The sequence below is a fragment of the Platichthys flesus genome, chromosome 9 (assembly GCF_949316205.1).
Source record: "Platichthys flesus chromosome 9, fPlaFle2.1, whole genome shotgun sequence".
Lineage (NCBI taxonomy): Eukaryota > Metazoa > Chordata > Actinopteri > Pleuronectiformes > Pleuronectidae > Platichthys > Platichthys flesus.
The window spans coordinates 26575343-26588514 of NC_084953.1; the positions used below are offsets into that span (position 1 = coordinate 26575343).

The 13172-nt window shown below is 41.8% G+C and overlaps 1 protein-coding gene and 1 long non-coding RNA gene across 2 annotated transcripts in view; one reads left to right on the top strand and one right to left on the bottom strand.

Annotated features, from left to right (window-relative positions):
- LOC133960548 (uncharacterized) overlaps positions 1–13172 on the top strand; it is a 383773-nt gene that overhangs the window by 325453 nt on the left and 45148 nt on the right. The window lies entirely within an intron of this gene.
- The window catches only part of ptprfa (protein tyrosine phosphatase receptor type Fa), a 242174-nt gene that overhangs the window by 36077 nt on the left and 192925 nt on the right, over positions 1–13172 (bottom strand). The window contains exons 21-23 of the mRNA XM_062395231.1: positions 12199–12210; positions 3766–3875; positions 2880–2977 (exon numbers count right to left, since the gene is read on the bottom strand). Of these exons, the coding sequence (XP_062251215.1) occupies positions 2880–2977; positions 3766–3875; positions 12199–12210 (220 nt within the window). The remainder of the gene's footprint in view (positions 1–2879; positions 2978–3765; positions 3876–12198; positions 12211–13172) is intronic.

Sequence of the window (13172 nt, forward strand, 5' to 3'; positions counted from 1 at the left end):
GTTAGTCAATGGCCTAAAATAATCTTACATTTGCAAAATTTACTTCCACTTAAATACACTACCAAAAAAAAAAAAGTGGTTTTATATTGGTTCGCCATCATCAACTGAAGGTGTCAAACAAATATACTAAATGTCTGAATCTGGTTAAATCTCATTATAATACATTTATCTCTATTTATGGCTTAATTTGAAAAATATATCAAATTGATAAGCTATACAACTACAACTTAACAGAGCTCCTGACTCTCTCAAAGACTACTTCATAGTGTTGGGCAAACTCAGGCTACAGCTATCATGTTTAATGGCACCAACATGTGTTCTTCTTTGGCTGCATTGCAATCTATATTCTTTCATTCATATATTGATATTTGGACTGTAGTGTTCCTCCATCAGATCTTAAAGAAGAAAATAAATCATTTATTTGTATTTATTCAGTGCCTACAGTTTTTTAGATGTCTGGTGTAGTTGCACATATCCACAGTTTAAAATACATAAACATTAAAATAATATACTACTACAGAAGGCTGAATTATTGCCAATGGGGGATTGTGGGTTGTGGCATACAAAATTGTTACAAAGTAGAGGAGAGGGGGGGGATAAACAGATTTATCCTCCGTTTAATGAATTGGTATTGTTGTGCAAACCCATCATGTTTCCAGAAAGATGATTGCATTTCACCAAACTGCTTAAGAAAAACAAAGCAAAGGTAGGAAAGCTTTTTTTTTTTTTTTTTAACCAATGCTGAACTTGGACTCAGCATTTAGGGGTTTTCAACTGGTTTTGTCCGGGGGACCACCATTCAGACTAGAAAGTATACACTGATATGCCTACACACGCGTGCCTACATGTGTGCGTGTGTGTGTGTGTGTGTGAGTGTGTGTGTGTGTGTGTGTGTGTGTGTGTGTGTGTGTGCATGCATGTGGATAGAAGGAAGTTTTAACATTTGGTTTTATTTAAAAACCTCAAACAAATCAAAGTTAATTTTGCGGACCCCCTGTAATGCCGTCCGCGGACCCCTGGTTGAAAACCCCTGGCTGATTGAAGCAAATAAGTGTTTCCAACATTAAACACACAAAATAACAAGAAAAATGTATCACTCAGGGTCACCTGAAATGTGTCGTGAAATTACTGTATACAATAATAGTCATGTATAGTACAGGTGCTTTATCTCGACAAGAAGAAAAACACAATAAATTAATTTATTTATTTTCTTTGCCATTCAAATTGTGTTCTCATAAAAGGAAGCCTAAAATCAATAGAAAGGAGTTCTGGGGCCTCCTTTATAATTGTTGCATATACACAAAATGGGCTCTGAAAGATGCTTACGCCAGTTTACACACAAAAGTTGTTCACCTCTTCACAAACTGTGAATGATTTCTACAAACATTTAGGAGACAGGTGAAACTGGAAACACAGATGCCAGGTGGTGAAAAGACCACTTTTGGATCCTTCATCTTAAACATTAAAACCAGAAGTGCTTTTTGTGCTTTTCCAGCATATATGTTCCATTTGATCCTTCAATTTTAAAACAGCCAGTTTAAGGCATATTATGCACAGGTAATAACAGCGAGTTGCAAAACCATAAATAAATAATTTTGAAATAATCTCCTCACGGTGTATGTAACACAAAGTATCACCTTAATTTTCAAATCGTTTTTGTATATAAAATTACTGCAATGAGCATGACTCAGCTATCAGGCACACAGAGCACACTGAAGACCAATTCAAAATAAATACATTGTGTTCAACTATCAAACTTCCATTTCCAAAGGATGTCACAGGATAGAGGGACAAGATGATCAATTTGTCAAAGTGTGAAGTCTGATCGTTGTTATCATAAATGCTGCGGCGACGCTTGTGCGTAATCCTACATGATGAATTCGCTGGCACTGGTAGAAGAGTACGTTAATAGAAGGATGAGAAGAAAACGAGTGCTCTGAGACCATGAAGATTTCCTGTGCCATGATGATGACTCATCATCTAAACCCCTGATTTAGATTCTCTAGATCTGTGATTTTGGATCAATGTACTGTATTAGGTCCAGTATTAGACAGACTTGATGGAACCAATCATCCCAGTGCAAACACAAATACTCAACACTCAGGAGTTTCTGGTAACTGGTTGTTACTGGCGGGAATTAACTGACAAGTATGAATTGCACTTCTTGGTCTTCTTCTCACTTCATGTGAGAGTAATTTATGTGTGGATGCAGTATAAGGTTGATCCACGTAAATACATTTCCGGCTGGACGTGATTCAAAAAAGTATAACTGCCTTCAGGCGTGTGTCCATGATTTAACATTCATGAATATTTTTGCAGGACATCATTTTAAGCTTTTGTACGAATGGACAATTTCAGAATGAGGGCTAAGCACTGTTTTACCAATGAGGCCCATGTCTTTGATTTAATTTACTGCTAATTTAAATTTATTTTGTATGAATGCTAATTTACACTTGACATCTTCTGTCCGTCCTGGGAGAGGAATCCCTTACATGTGTCTCTATCTGAGGTTTCTACATTCTTTTCATCCTGTTAAAATGTTTTTTCAGTAGTTTTTCCTTACTCTTGTTGAGGTTTAAGGGCAGAGGATGTCACACCTTGTTAAAGCCCTATGAGACCAATTGTGGGTGATAGAGATAATAATGTGGCGAGGCTCACTTTGTGACAACAACCATATTACTAAAACCCAATTTTATATCCGGAAATAATTCCAATGCTAAGAATGATGATCATTTCTCAGACATATAAATATCATAGCAAATACATCTTTCATATCTTTTCCTATTTCATATTGTCACCAAAACCTTTTAATAAAACAAAATACTAAACTAAGAAAACAAAAGGTGTCTATGCTGCATCATGAGAACAGGAAATAATACCTCATATTCCTGAGAGAAGCGCAGTCCGTCGTTGGCCCTGAGTCTCTCTATGTGGTCTGCCAGGTCAGAGACAGGGATGGGAGGATGTTCCCTCATTCCTGTAGTAACAGGTGGAGCAGTAAGTATGGTCCGTCACACACACACACACCCACACATGTCTGCTGGATGTCTGTTTTGTCCTCTGCACTCTCCTGTGGTTTCATTCATGTATTCGCCCTACCATGGATGAAGTGGCTTGAGTTTTTAGATACATCATTCTGGTGGCTCTAAGGAAGCAATGCTGATCAGTTGGTGGTTATCTGACAGTCCCCCCGGCTGTCATATTATGACTATTAGATGAGCGATTGAAGCCTTATATATGAGATTATCCGCTGATACTTTCCTCTAGTATCATCGTCATATCAAAATAACTTGTTTTAATGGCCAAAATCCTGCAACACTAAAAATACTTCTTCTCATGTGTACTCTGGTGGGTGAGGTAAACCTAAACCTAACCTGGGAAACATTTTACTGAGCTAGGACACTTAAAAACTTAATTTTAGGGATACTTAGTTTTGGAAAGATGGATGGATGGACAAAATATCATTACTTGAGCAAAGAATGAAGAGAATAAAAGACCTATTTCATCCGAAGTGACTGAGAAATATCACGTGAACTGGTTTAGGGTGCAGTTTAGAATTAGTTACTCATGTGAAGGGATTCTTTATGATTAGGAGTCATAGTTTGACACTTGGGCAGTAAGACAAAAGTACAACTGAAGCAGTAAGTGGATCTGCCAGTAATAAAACAACAAGATAATTTGGACAACTACCAGTGTGCCAGCAGACGTCTGTATGAATAAACATGAGCTTGTACATACTGGCAACATTTGCTTGTGTGTCAATACCTTGTGTTTGGTAGTTGAGCCTCCTCATCTCCACAGGATCTGTGGAATGGGCAAGCAGTGAGTCTTTGACCCCTGCCATGTGCTCATCCTTTGCTGGAGATGTTCTTTTCCTGAGGCGACGTGGTGAGAGAAGGATGAGCAGCAATTACTTATATTTTAAAACAATATGGAAAAAATCCAAAAAACGTGGAAAATACAATAAAAGACAGCATATGACCATCCATATATGCTGAGCTGCCATATTGAAAAACAAAATCCCCTAATATCTTGTATTGGCAGGTAAAAAGCCTTGCAGCCAAGGTGACCCCTTCTTCAGACGTAATAAAACAAGAGAAAAAAACACAACATGCCTCCATGTCTGCAAGACCTGACATTCATATTCCATTCAAAACAGCGTAATTAACATTGTGTTTTATTTTTTATTTTTTTATTCTTTTTTTTGCAAAACATACATTTCATGATAAAATCAATTAGAAGAGCAGTGTAGCATGCATCATATTTTAATTGCAGGCATAAACACAGTTAATGTGTTAACGTGACAGGTTTTAAAATTACGAGCTCACCTCTGAGCTTTAACAATGCAATGAACACCGACTTGATATCTCTAAGTTCTGGTGGAAATCTCCATCTTCATAACATAAATTACACACACAATAGAAAGCAGGATAATTCATAGTCAGCATTTGAAATGCATTCTACATAATTCCTGTCCCGTGTGCCTTCCCCCCACCCCCACCCCAACCCAGCATCCCATTAACAACAACAATAAATAAATAAATAAACATCTAATGCACTGTGCTATGCTAAAGATATTATGAATAGACCAAGTCTGTTATTATTTAATTATTATTTAATCTCGCTAAGATTCAAATAGAACATGATCTCTTTAAGCCATCTTGTATGAGATGGTGGCACTGGTCTCTTCCAGTTAAGGAGAATAAGGCGCAGAGCTAGCAGAGTGGTAAAGGCGATCACAACGTGCAAGCCAACCGACCCTACTGTGCCTTCAGGCATCACCCCAAAGAGTGCAATGACAGGTTGAGGTTCAATCGTCATGTCATAGATGTCACTAAGCGATGCAAAGATTTTCTCCCAATATGTTTGGAGGCTCGAACATAGCCAAAACATATGTAACCAGTAGGGATGAGCGAGTACAGCATTATCTGTATCTGTATCTGTTAACCATATGAATTATCTGTATCCGTATCCGTACTCAGGGTTAGGGTTAGTCTTGAAACGGGCGGGGCTTTAACCGGTATGTTATTTTAAGCATGCAATTAATATGGGTTGATCAGAAATTGTTATATTTATTGCCGATTAGAAAACTATTACAGGACAGCATCAGCATTGAGCTTCAGATCAATGATTTTAAACAAGTTTTGCAACAATGACTACAACACATCCTGTTGCAATTATGAAGTGAAATGTAATAAGTGTTTTCATACTCCACATAACTTTCTTTTTTAACATTTTTTTATGATTTTTTTATTTTTATTGTTTTTAAATTTATTTCCACACCAGTTGCTCCACATGGCTAGGGTCTAAGTTTGCACGCTGTGGACTGACCACATTTCAAGCTGTGCTAAAAACACGCTCAGACTGGACACTTGTAGGTGGACAACTGAGATGCTGCAGTGCAAAGCGTGTAAGATTGGGCTAGCATTGAAGCTTGCCTGACCAGTATTTCACTGGGTCATCGGTAAGGCTGATGTCCCCATCTGCCAGGTAGGCCTCCACATCACCTGATGGTAAATGTGTCCTCATTGGAATAGCCGATTTATTTTTCTGCAGGAAAGACAAGACTGAAGTGCTGCTGGTGTCAGGTGTCTCTTCTGTGTTTCTTGCAGGTGTAGCCACAGGGTTACAGAGCTCCATCCTGTGGAGTAATGTCCTCTTCAGTGCCTCCACATCAATATTGTCTGGAAAACCGCTGTCTCTATATATGGGGTCAAGGAGAGTGGCAAGCAGAAATGTGGAGTTTGCAAAAATTGGTTGGAAACGCCATTCTAGTTCTTTGCTCAGATTGGCTGTCAGTCTACTTGCTGCTGTGCCTAACCTTTCCCTGGACTCAGCCGCAACATCTTGGCCCAGCCCCACTGTGGCATCCTGATCATCATCACCAGCCATGAACTGATCAGATTCATCCTCAGATTCCTCACCAGCTGTAAGACCTCCCACATGCAGTGACCTGATGATGGAGCACAGGCCATGCAGGAGGGGGATGACCTCAGAGATGGAGGCGCTGTGTTTTGAGAGTGCCCTTGTGACCTCCTCAAAAGGACAAAGAACAGTGAGCATGTCTGATGCTAACCTCCACTCATTTGGATAGATGATTGTTGATGCTCTACCCATGTTAGACTCCTGTGTCATAATCTGCACAGCCCTGCGCTGTTCCAGCAGCCGCTGGAGCATGTAGAAAACGTATAGTTCCACCTTGTTTTTATATCTGTTATGAGCGTGTGCTGGGGGAGGTTCAACTGTGTTTGCAGCTCATGTAGTCTGTTGCTGGCTTTGCTTGAGCGATGAACATGGGCAGATATGATCCTGGCTTTGGAGAGAAGGGATGTCACAACCCTGTCCTTCTCCAGTGCTTTGATCACCACCAAGTGAAGCGTATGGGACATGCAACGGATGTGCCCATATTCAGTCAAAGCTTTCACCATGTTGGCTGCATTATCTGAAACAACAAACCGTATTGTGACAGACTGACCAACAGACTCTTCCACTCTCTCATCTTTTCCTTGGGCAGCACAGAATGTTGTTTGATGTGTGCTCAATGTCCAGCACACCAACATTTAGCAGCCCTGCTTTCCTCTGTACTGAAGCTTCCCCCTACAAGTTCACACCAGTGCCCAGCTAGACAGAGATATGCATGTGCGTTGTGATTGCTGGTCCAGAGATCTGTAGTGAGGTTGATGACACCTCCTTCAGCTGCCTTAAGTGACTGGACCAACTCCCCTCTCATTGCCCCATACAGCTCAGGCACTACAGTTCGACTGAAATAGTGCCTTGATGGGATCTTATACTTGGGCTCTTAAAAGCCAACAAGTGTCTTGAAGCCTCTCCTCTCCACCACAGAGAAAGGTTCAAGATCAGTGCAGATCATTTTACCAATCATCTCTGTAATTTGTTTTGACGGGGGATGGTTTGCTGGGAATGGCTGCTTTGCTGCAAATGAAGTGAGTATTTGTGAAGATGAAGATGAATGTGAGCCCTTAGTAGCACCCAGCTGAACACCAGTGACCTGAGAAGGAAGAGGAAAGGATGAGGAGGTGGCTGATACAGTGGGCTTTCTAATGTGATGGGCATATAGCAGATGGTTATGTAGAGATGTTGTGTTGTAATGTTCTGCATCTCTACCTCTGCTTAACTTGGACTTGCAAAGCTTGCAAATGGCTTTGGAGGGATCATTTTCAGACACAGTGAAAGAGTCCCATACTGCAGAAGTCCTCTTGGTCTTTGGTTGAGGAGGACCTCCATAACCAGATGCAATATTGGTCTCAGTAGGGGAAGGGTGGGTGCTACTGCCACCCTCACTGTCCTGCAAGGTTAAGCAAACACTGACTGGTGGTTCAGTGTCAGCTGAAATACTCTCTGTATCACTCATTATTCTGTATCACTGATCATGAGAGAGAGAGAGGGGGAGTGTGTGTGTGTGTGTAGCTTAATTTGTAATATTTGTTATACCACTACTACCTAGAAAGTGTCAGACACTCGAGAAGTAAAATAAAACTGGTTAGAGACAACTGGAGTTTAAAAAAAAAAAAAAAAACTCCAACGACCGGCAGAGAGAGGGAGAGAGAGAGAGAGAGAGAGAGAGAATAGCCAGACGCTAGAGAGTAGTCAGGCAGAGACCCAACGCGAGTCGCTTTCTACCAGCACCACGTCTGAACGAACCCACGTTTAACAGAACTCTACTGGTTAATAAGTAAGTACAAACTGAAATAAAAACAAACTTCAAGCTGAAGAAACCCTAAACGTTAACGGAAAAGACCCGCGAACCTGAGTGACTGAGAGACAGAGAGCTGTTCTGTGAGTGAGTGAGCAGAGCGGTGTGTGAAGGGAAGGAGCGCTGTGACGCTGTGTGAGGATTTTCATTCAGTCCGAGCACAGATATTGACTCGTATTACTCGTATAATACGCATGCTCGGCAAAAGTGCTTTATCCGTATCCGGCTCATCTCTAGTAACCAGGTTGCAGTGGCTAGCCTACATCGGTCACATGTTGGATCAGTATTAGGGTATATTCTTGCTAATTTCTCTTTGGTGAAATGGAGACAATGAACTTTCTTAAACTGTATTTGACCGTGCCTAGCACAGGGGGAAGAGGAGTGAACCCGGCCAAGGATTGAAGCCCACTGACCATCGGGGGGAGGGGGCTACGTATTCTCCACACAGGCTTGAGTGGAGAATATGTAATTTACCCTTGACACCCGACATTTAACGGAGCAAACAGTGGAAAAGTTCTTCAACATGGATGACATTCAATTAATAATTGAAGTGGAGAAGTACAGTGAGTTGTATGATCCTCGGAACATGTTGTGTAAAGACAACACCAAGAAAGACAAATGTTGGGACGCTGTTGCTTAATGTTGGAGCAACAAGTAAAGGCCAATGTATGCTTCTCCGTTTTGACGGACACGGACAGATAGAGCTTTTCGTGCGGCCCTGATTTTTCTAACTACACGTCGGCATGGCGGAGACCCACGGATAGCCCTTGGCTGTGATTGGTCCGCTAACGCCAGCATTTCGGGACAACATCATTTCCGGACCTCAAACTTCCTGTTTCATTCCCTAAATCACAATAAACCTAAATCACAACTACGACTCTATGATTATTGTGACAAGTGTGTTAAGCCAGCGACGTTGTCTGGCTGACATTGGCTGGTTAGAGCACTTACGGCATGTGTGTACGGTCACATACGGTTATAACGAACTTTGATAATGGGGATAGCGGGCTAGCTACCATGCTAACTGCAGTGGGAACAGAGCAAAAACCCGCTGACTTTAATCCCACGGCTCTCATGACACTGTTTCTCAAACACCGTCAGGTTAGAAGCAAAAACTTGGTAGTATTAGTATCGGGTGTCCCTGCTGACTGTGTGTTGAAGCTGGGGGGGAAGACAGCAGCCTCCGTGTAGCTTCAAGCTGTTACTACTGTTGAATTAGCAATGCAGTTTGGAAAAAGACCGGGGAACCGCTGCGCTAAGACACGATATCATAAGCATTTTGACCCGCTGGGTGTCACTTTATTTCAGCAAAAACTGTCGCGTCATCAACAGCCTTTTTCTGTTAGTTGTCATCGTTCACTGTGCGTGAGGAGCCGGGTGGACGTAAATAAACCAGCGTGGACTTCTTCTACAAACCTCATGAGGTAGGCTTCTCTAAGCTCGACTTCCGTTGCGCCAACTACTGTTCTGGCGGTGAATTGTTTTCAGAAGAAAAAAGGCTCGTAGAACTATAAATCAAATAGTGTCCGTCCGCTCCGTCCGTCCGTCCATCCGCAAAGGACTCGGAGAAGCATACAGAGGCCTTAAGTATATGCTTGAATACTACTGGATCAACGGGTGATATTATTGGCGCTGCCCAGCGGTTCAGCGTCGCTTCAGCGTCCGGTGTGAACAGCCAAGCACAGGCGCGATATGGATTAGCACGGCGCGCCTCCGCGTTCTCTGTTCCTCTTTCAAAATGAATGCGCTTTCTAAAACAGACTCAATGGCAGCATCTACACATCTCAGCTCTCCACCGGCAGGCATGTTTGTGAAAACGAATTCAACCCAAGCGCGCTTTGATGATGCTGTTGATTACGTTACTGTTGATCATCTGTCCATCATCGTATAAAGCCCGCCCTGACAATGTGATTGGTCCGAGCAGTTTCGGTTCGGGCATAATTTCTCCCCAACGGAGGGACTCCAGACCGAACTTCCCGACCTCAAATGTTGTGGGCGGGGCTAAGTTCGTCTGGCATCCAGGCTAATATATAAGGCAAAAAGACAGAACATTGCTCTGTGTAGTATAAAGGGTGTCACAATAAAAAAGGATGGCCATAGATAATAAGAATAAGACATTCATAAATCAAAAAGATGCGACATGTACATTACAAAAAGACAAAAAAGTAAAAAGGATGCCTCCCCCCCCCAGCAACCTAAGTGCATTAATACCCCAAAAAAACGCCTGGAGAGTCTCCCGTTCATCCAGGTGCACATGGATACCGATCCCAGTAAGTGTTTGTGCCACATCTGACAGTGTCATGAAGGTCTTGGCTCCGGATTTCAGGTGAATTTTCAGCTTGGCAGGAAACGGAGATTGAGCTTTTATGTTTTTCTCTTTCAGCTGCTTTATCACCTCCCTTACTTGTGTACTTTTCTTCTGGATGTTAGACGTGTTGTCTAGGTCAAAAAAAATCTTCAGTCCATTGTATATCACTCCTCCTCAGTGTTTCCATGCTTCCTGAAAGACCAAGTCCTTAGTTCTGTAGTCGAGGAATCTGACGATGACGGACCTCGGGGGGCTCCCCGGGTCTGTCGGTTTCATGGTCAGAGATCAGTGTGCTCTCACTATGTTTAAATTCAGATCCTCTGGTAATGTCAGTGAGGTTCGGATGAGATCACTTATGTAGCTCAGTATATCGTTGTTTTCTTTATCTTCTGTTACTCTGTATATACAGAGATTGTTGTCTCGCTCTGGACTCGAGATCCACACATTTTGCTGTTAGGTTCGCATCTCGTTGTTGCAGGTAGCGAAGGGCTCTTTCGTGTCGCTGTGTCCTATCCTCGGCAGCACCCAGTCTTTGTTCGTATTCTGTCACTCGTTGCTCATGCTGTGTCGTCCTTTCGGCTACCTCACTGAGCACAGTTTCCAATCTTGCTAACGAGTCTTTGGTGTCTTTGGAGGCTTCCGAGTGCCCCTTCCTGAATGTGCGCAGCTCGGCTTCCACCGCCACCATGCTCTCTTCATTACCTGAGTCAATTTGAAGTTGTTGGTCTGGTCGGGGATCTTTTTGTCTTTTTGTTCCTCTTTCCTGTCTCTCGTCGAATGCTCGTCATCACGGTTTATTGTTGTTAGTAGTTTAGAAACAAAATTGTAATTTTGGTTTTCTGGCTTGATCTCCGGGACCTTCTGGATCAGGCTGTTGCCTCGATCATGTCGTCACCCATTGTGTTTAAGCAAAAAAGTCCACTACCAGAAGAAGTGATGCTAGCGGACTTAGCAATGCTTACTCAGCATTTGCCCTTAAGCTTGTTTGCAGTGTGTGTGGTTCATCGGTGTGTCCGTGAGAAGATGAAAGCATCTCCGAGGAGAATATGGCTTAAACCATGATGTAAATTTAGCTGTTTCAAGTCGAGGATGAATGTCGGGGTGTACGGACCCTTTTAAGACACCACAGGAGCAGAATGGAGGCAAGTTATGTTTTTTTCTCTTGTTTTTTCACGTCTGAAAAAGGAGTCCTACAGTGTGGACTATCCCTTTAAGCCCCTTTTCCACTGGTCAAAAAATCTGGCTTTTGTCTGCAATGTGAATAGATGCAATCGGCATTTACTCTCAGGTCAAATTACTCTGCAGAAGACGCAGGTTGTTATCTGCTCTGGCTTCATTTGGCACTGATGTACAATATACTGCACATGAAACCCGGGTGAACACACAATATTTAGCTAAACAGCGAGGAAAGAGCATGATTAAGTTTTTGGTGCATTTGTTACATCGAACATGACAAGCTGGGAATCTTTTTTTTGCCCAATCTTCTATTGGCATAGGAAAGGTCAGTCACGTTTTTAGCAGGTTAACTAGAGTTTAAAAACCCTTATATACCCACTGACTTTGGTGAAAAACAGGTATTAAAGCAATGTTACCCTAAGCTATTTAGATGTGCCAATCACTGAGGCTCATAGAGGCACTACAATGTTAATCTTTCTGTCCGATATTCTGATATTTAAAAAATCTCTAACAATCTTAATTGTGTGGATGGTCAGATAGTATTGCTGCCAGTTGAAAACCACTGCTGAAGTACATCATGGAATGTAAGAGTTACAAAACAGTTCAGAAAATGTGGACTTTATTTTAATTTGAAATTTAAATAAACTAACTAAGCAAAAAAGAAAAAGATACAGAAACCAAACTGTTGATATTTGAATGTGAAAGAAAAGAGAATGACGAATCGAATATTTAACTTTAGACAAAGTGGGGCTATTGCCAACAGTGAGGCAGGACTATTCCAAGAAACAAAAGGGCAGAAAAAACACACATGCTCACAAGTGCTTTCAGTTGAAGATGATAAGCGGAAGAAGACAGCTCAGACAAGCTGGCATGGTGATTTTGAAGTGTAATAGAAGCAATGAGCACCTCTGATATGTCATTCTCACTGAAAACATGCAAGGATGTGCAGAGGCAGGCCGGTAGCTGTGAGGTGTAGTGACGTAGGAGCAGAGTCACTAACCTTTCTTGTTTGCTGTGTCGACAGGAGGCAAGCAGACAATGAACCACAGAGCAGAGAGACAAAAGATTAATTTCAAAGTTGTCGGCCGTGGATCACCACAGAGTGTCAGTGTTAACAGAGAACTTTACTGTCCTTGACTGTGCTCTTCAGCTGATCTTCAGCAACTCAGCAGCTTCACACTCCAGCTAATCAAAATCTCACCCCACAAAAATCTGTGTTTAAAGTGCCACATATATCAATTTGTCACATTACAATGGATATGGTGAGTTTCACATTCACTTTAAAGGGACATAAGAGGCTCTAAAACCTTTTTATTTAACCTTTAATTCTGAATTTTCTGATCATTTCTTGTACTCCATCCATGAATTCTACTCTTATAAAAGGTTATGTACTTGCATTGCATTTGCAACTTAGTTCTCACTATACAACATATTGAGCTGCATAACCTTTGAAATAGTATTTTTATTTTTTGGAATATATTTTTTATTGAGCACTCATATCACAGGAGTTGTACATGATACAACATTCACATAAGAACTTTAGACCAATGCTCACATAATTTTGTATACCCCCCCCCCCCCCTTCCCGTACATACAGGACATCCACCCAGGAAAGAAAAAAACAAACACATACATTAACATAGGCTCACCATTTTTTTCAAGTTGTGTACTACACATTATAGCTCACAAGGATAAATATCACAACTGTAGATGCTAGAGGGCTGCTAAGTGAAAACATATGGGTTAAGTCGGCAGGAGTATTTCGACACCTGTCGCAGCTTGCATCCGTGTTAGGGTATATTTTAGCTAGTCTGGCTTTGGAGTAGTGGATGCGATGTAAGATCTTAAACTGTATTATGCTTAATCTGGCACATGAAGAGCTGTCATTCACTCTAAGTAAAGCGCTGTCCCAAATGTCTTCTTCCATGTCCTCTCCCAGCTCATCCACCCAAGCTGCCTTGATCTTTGCGAGAG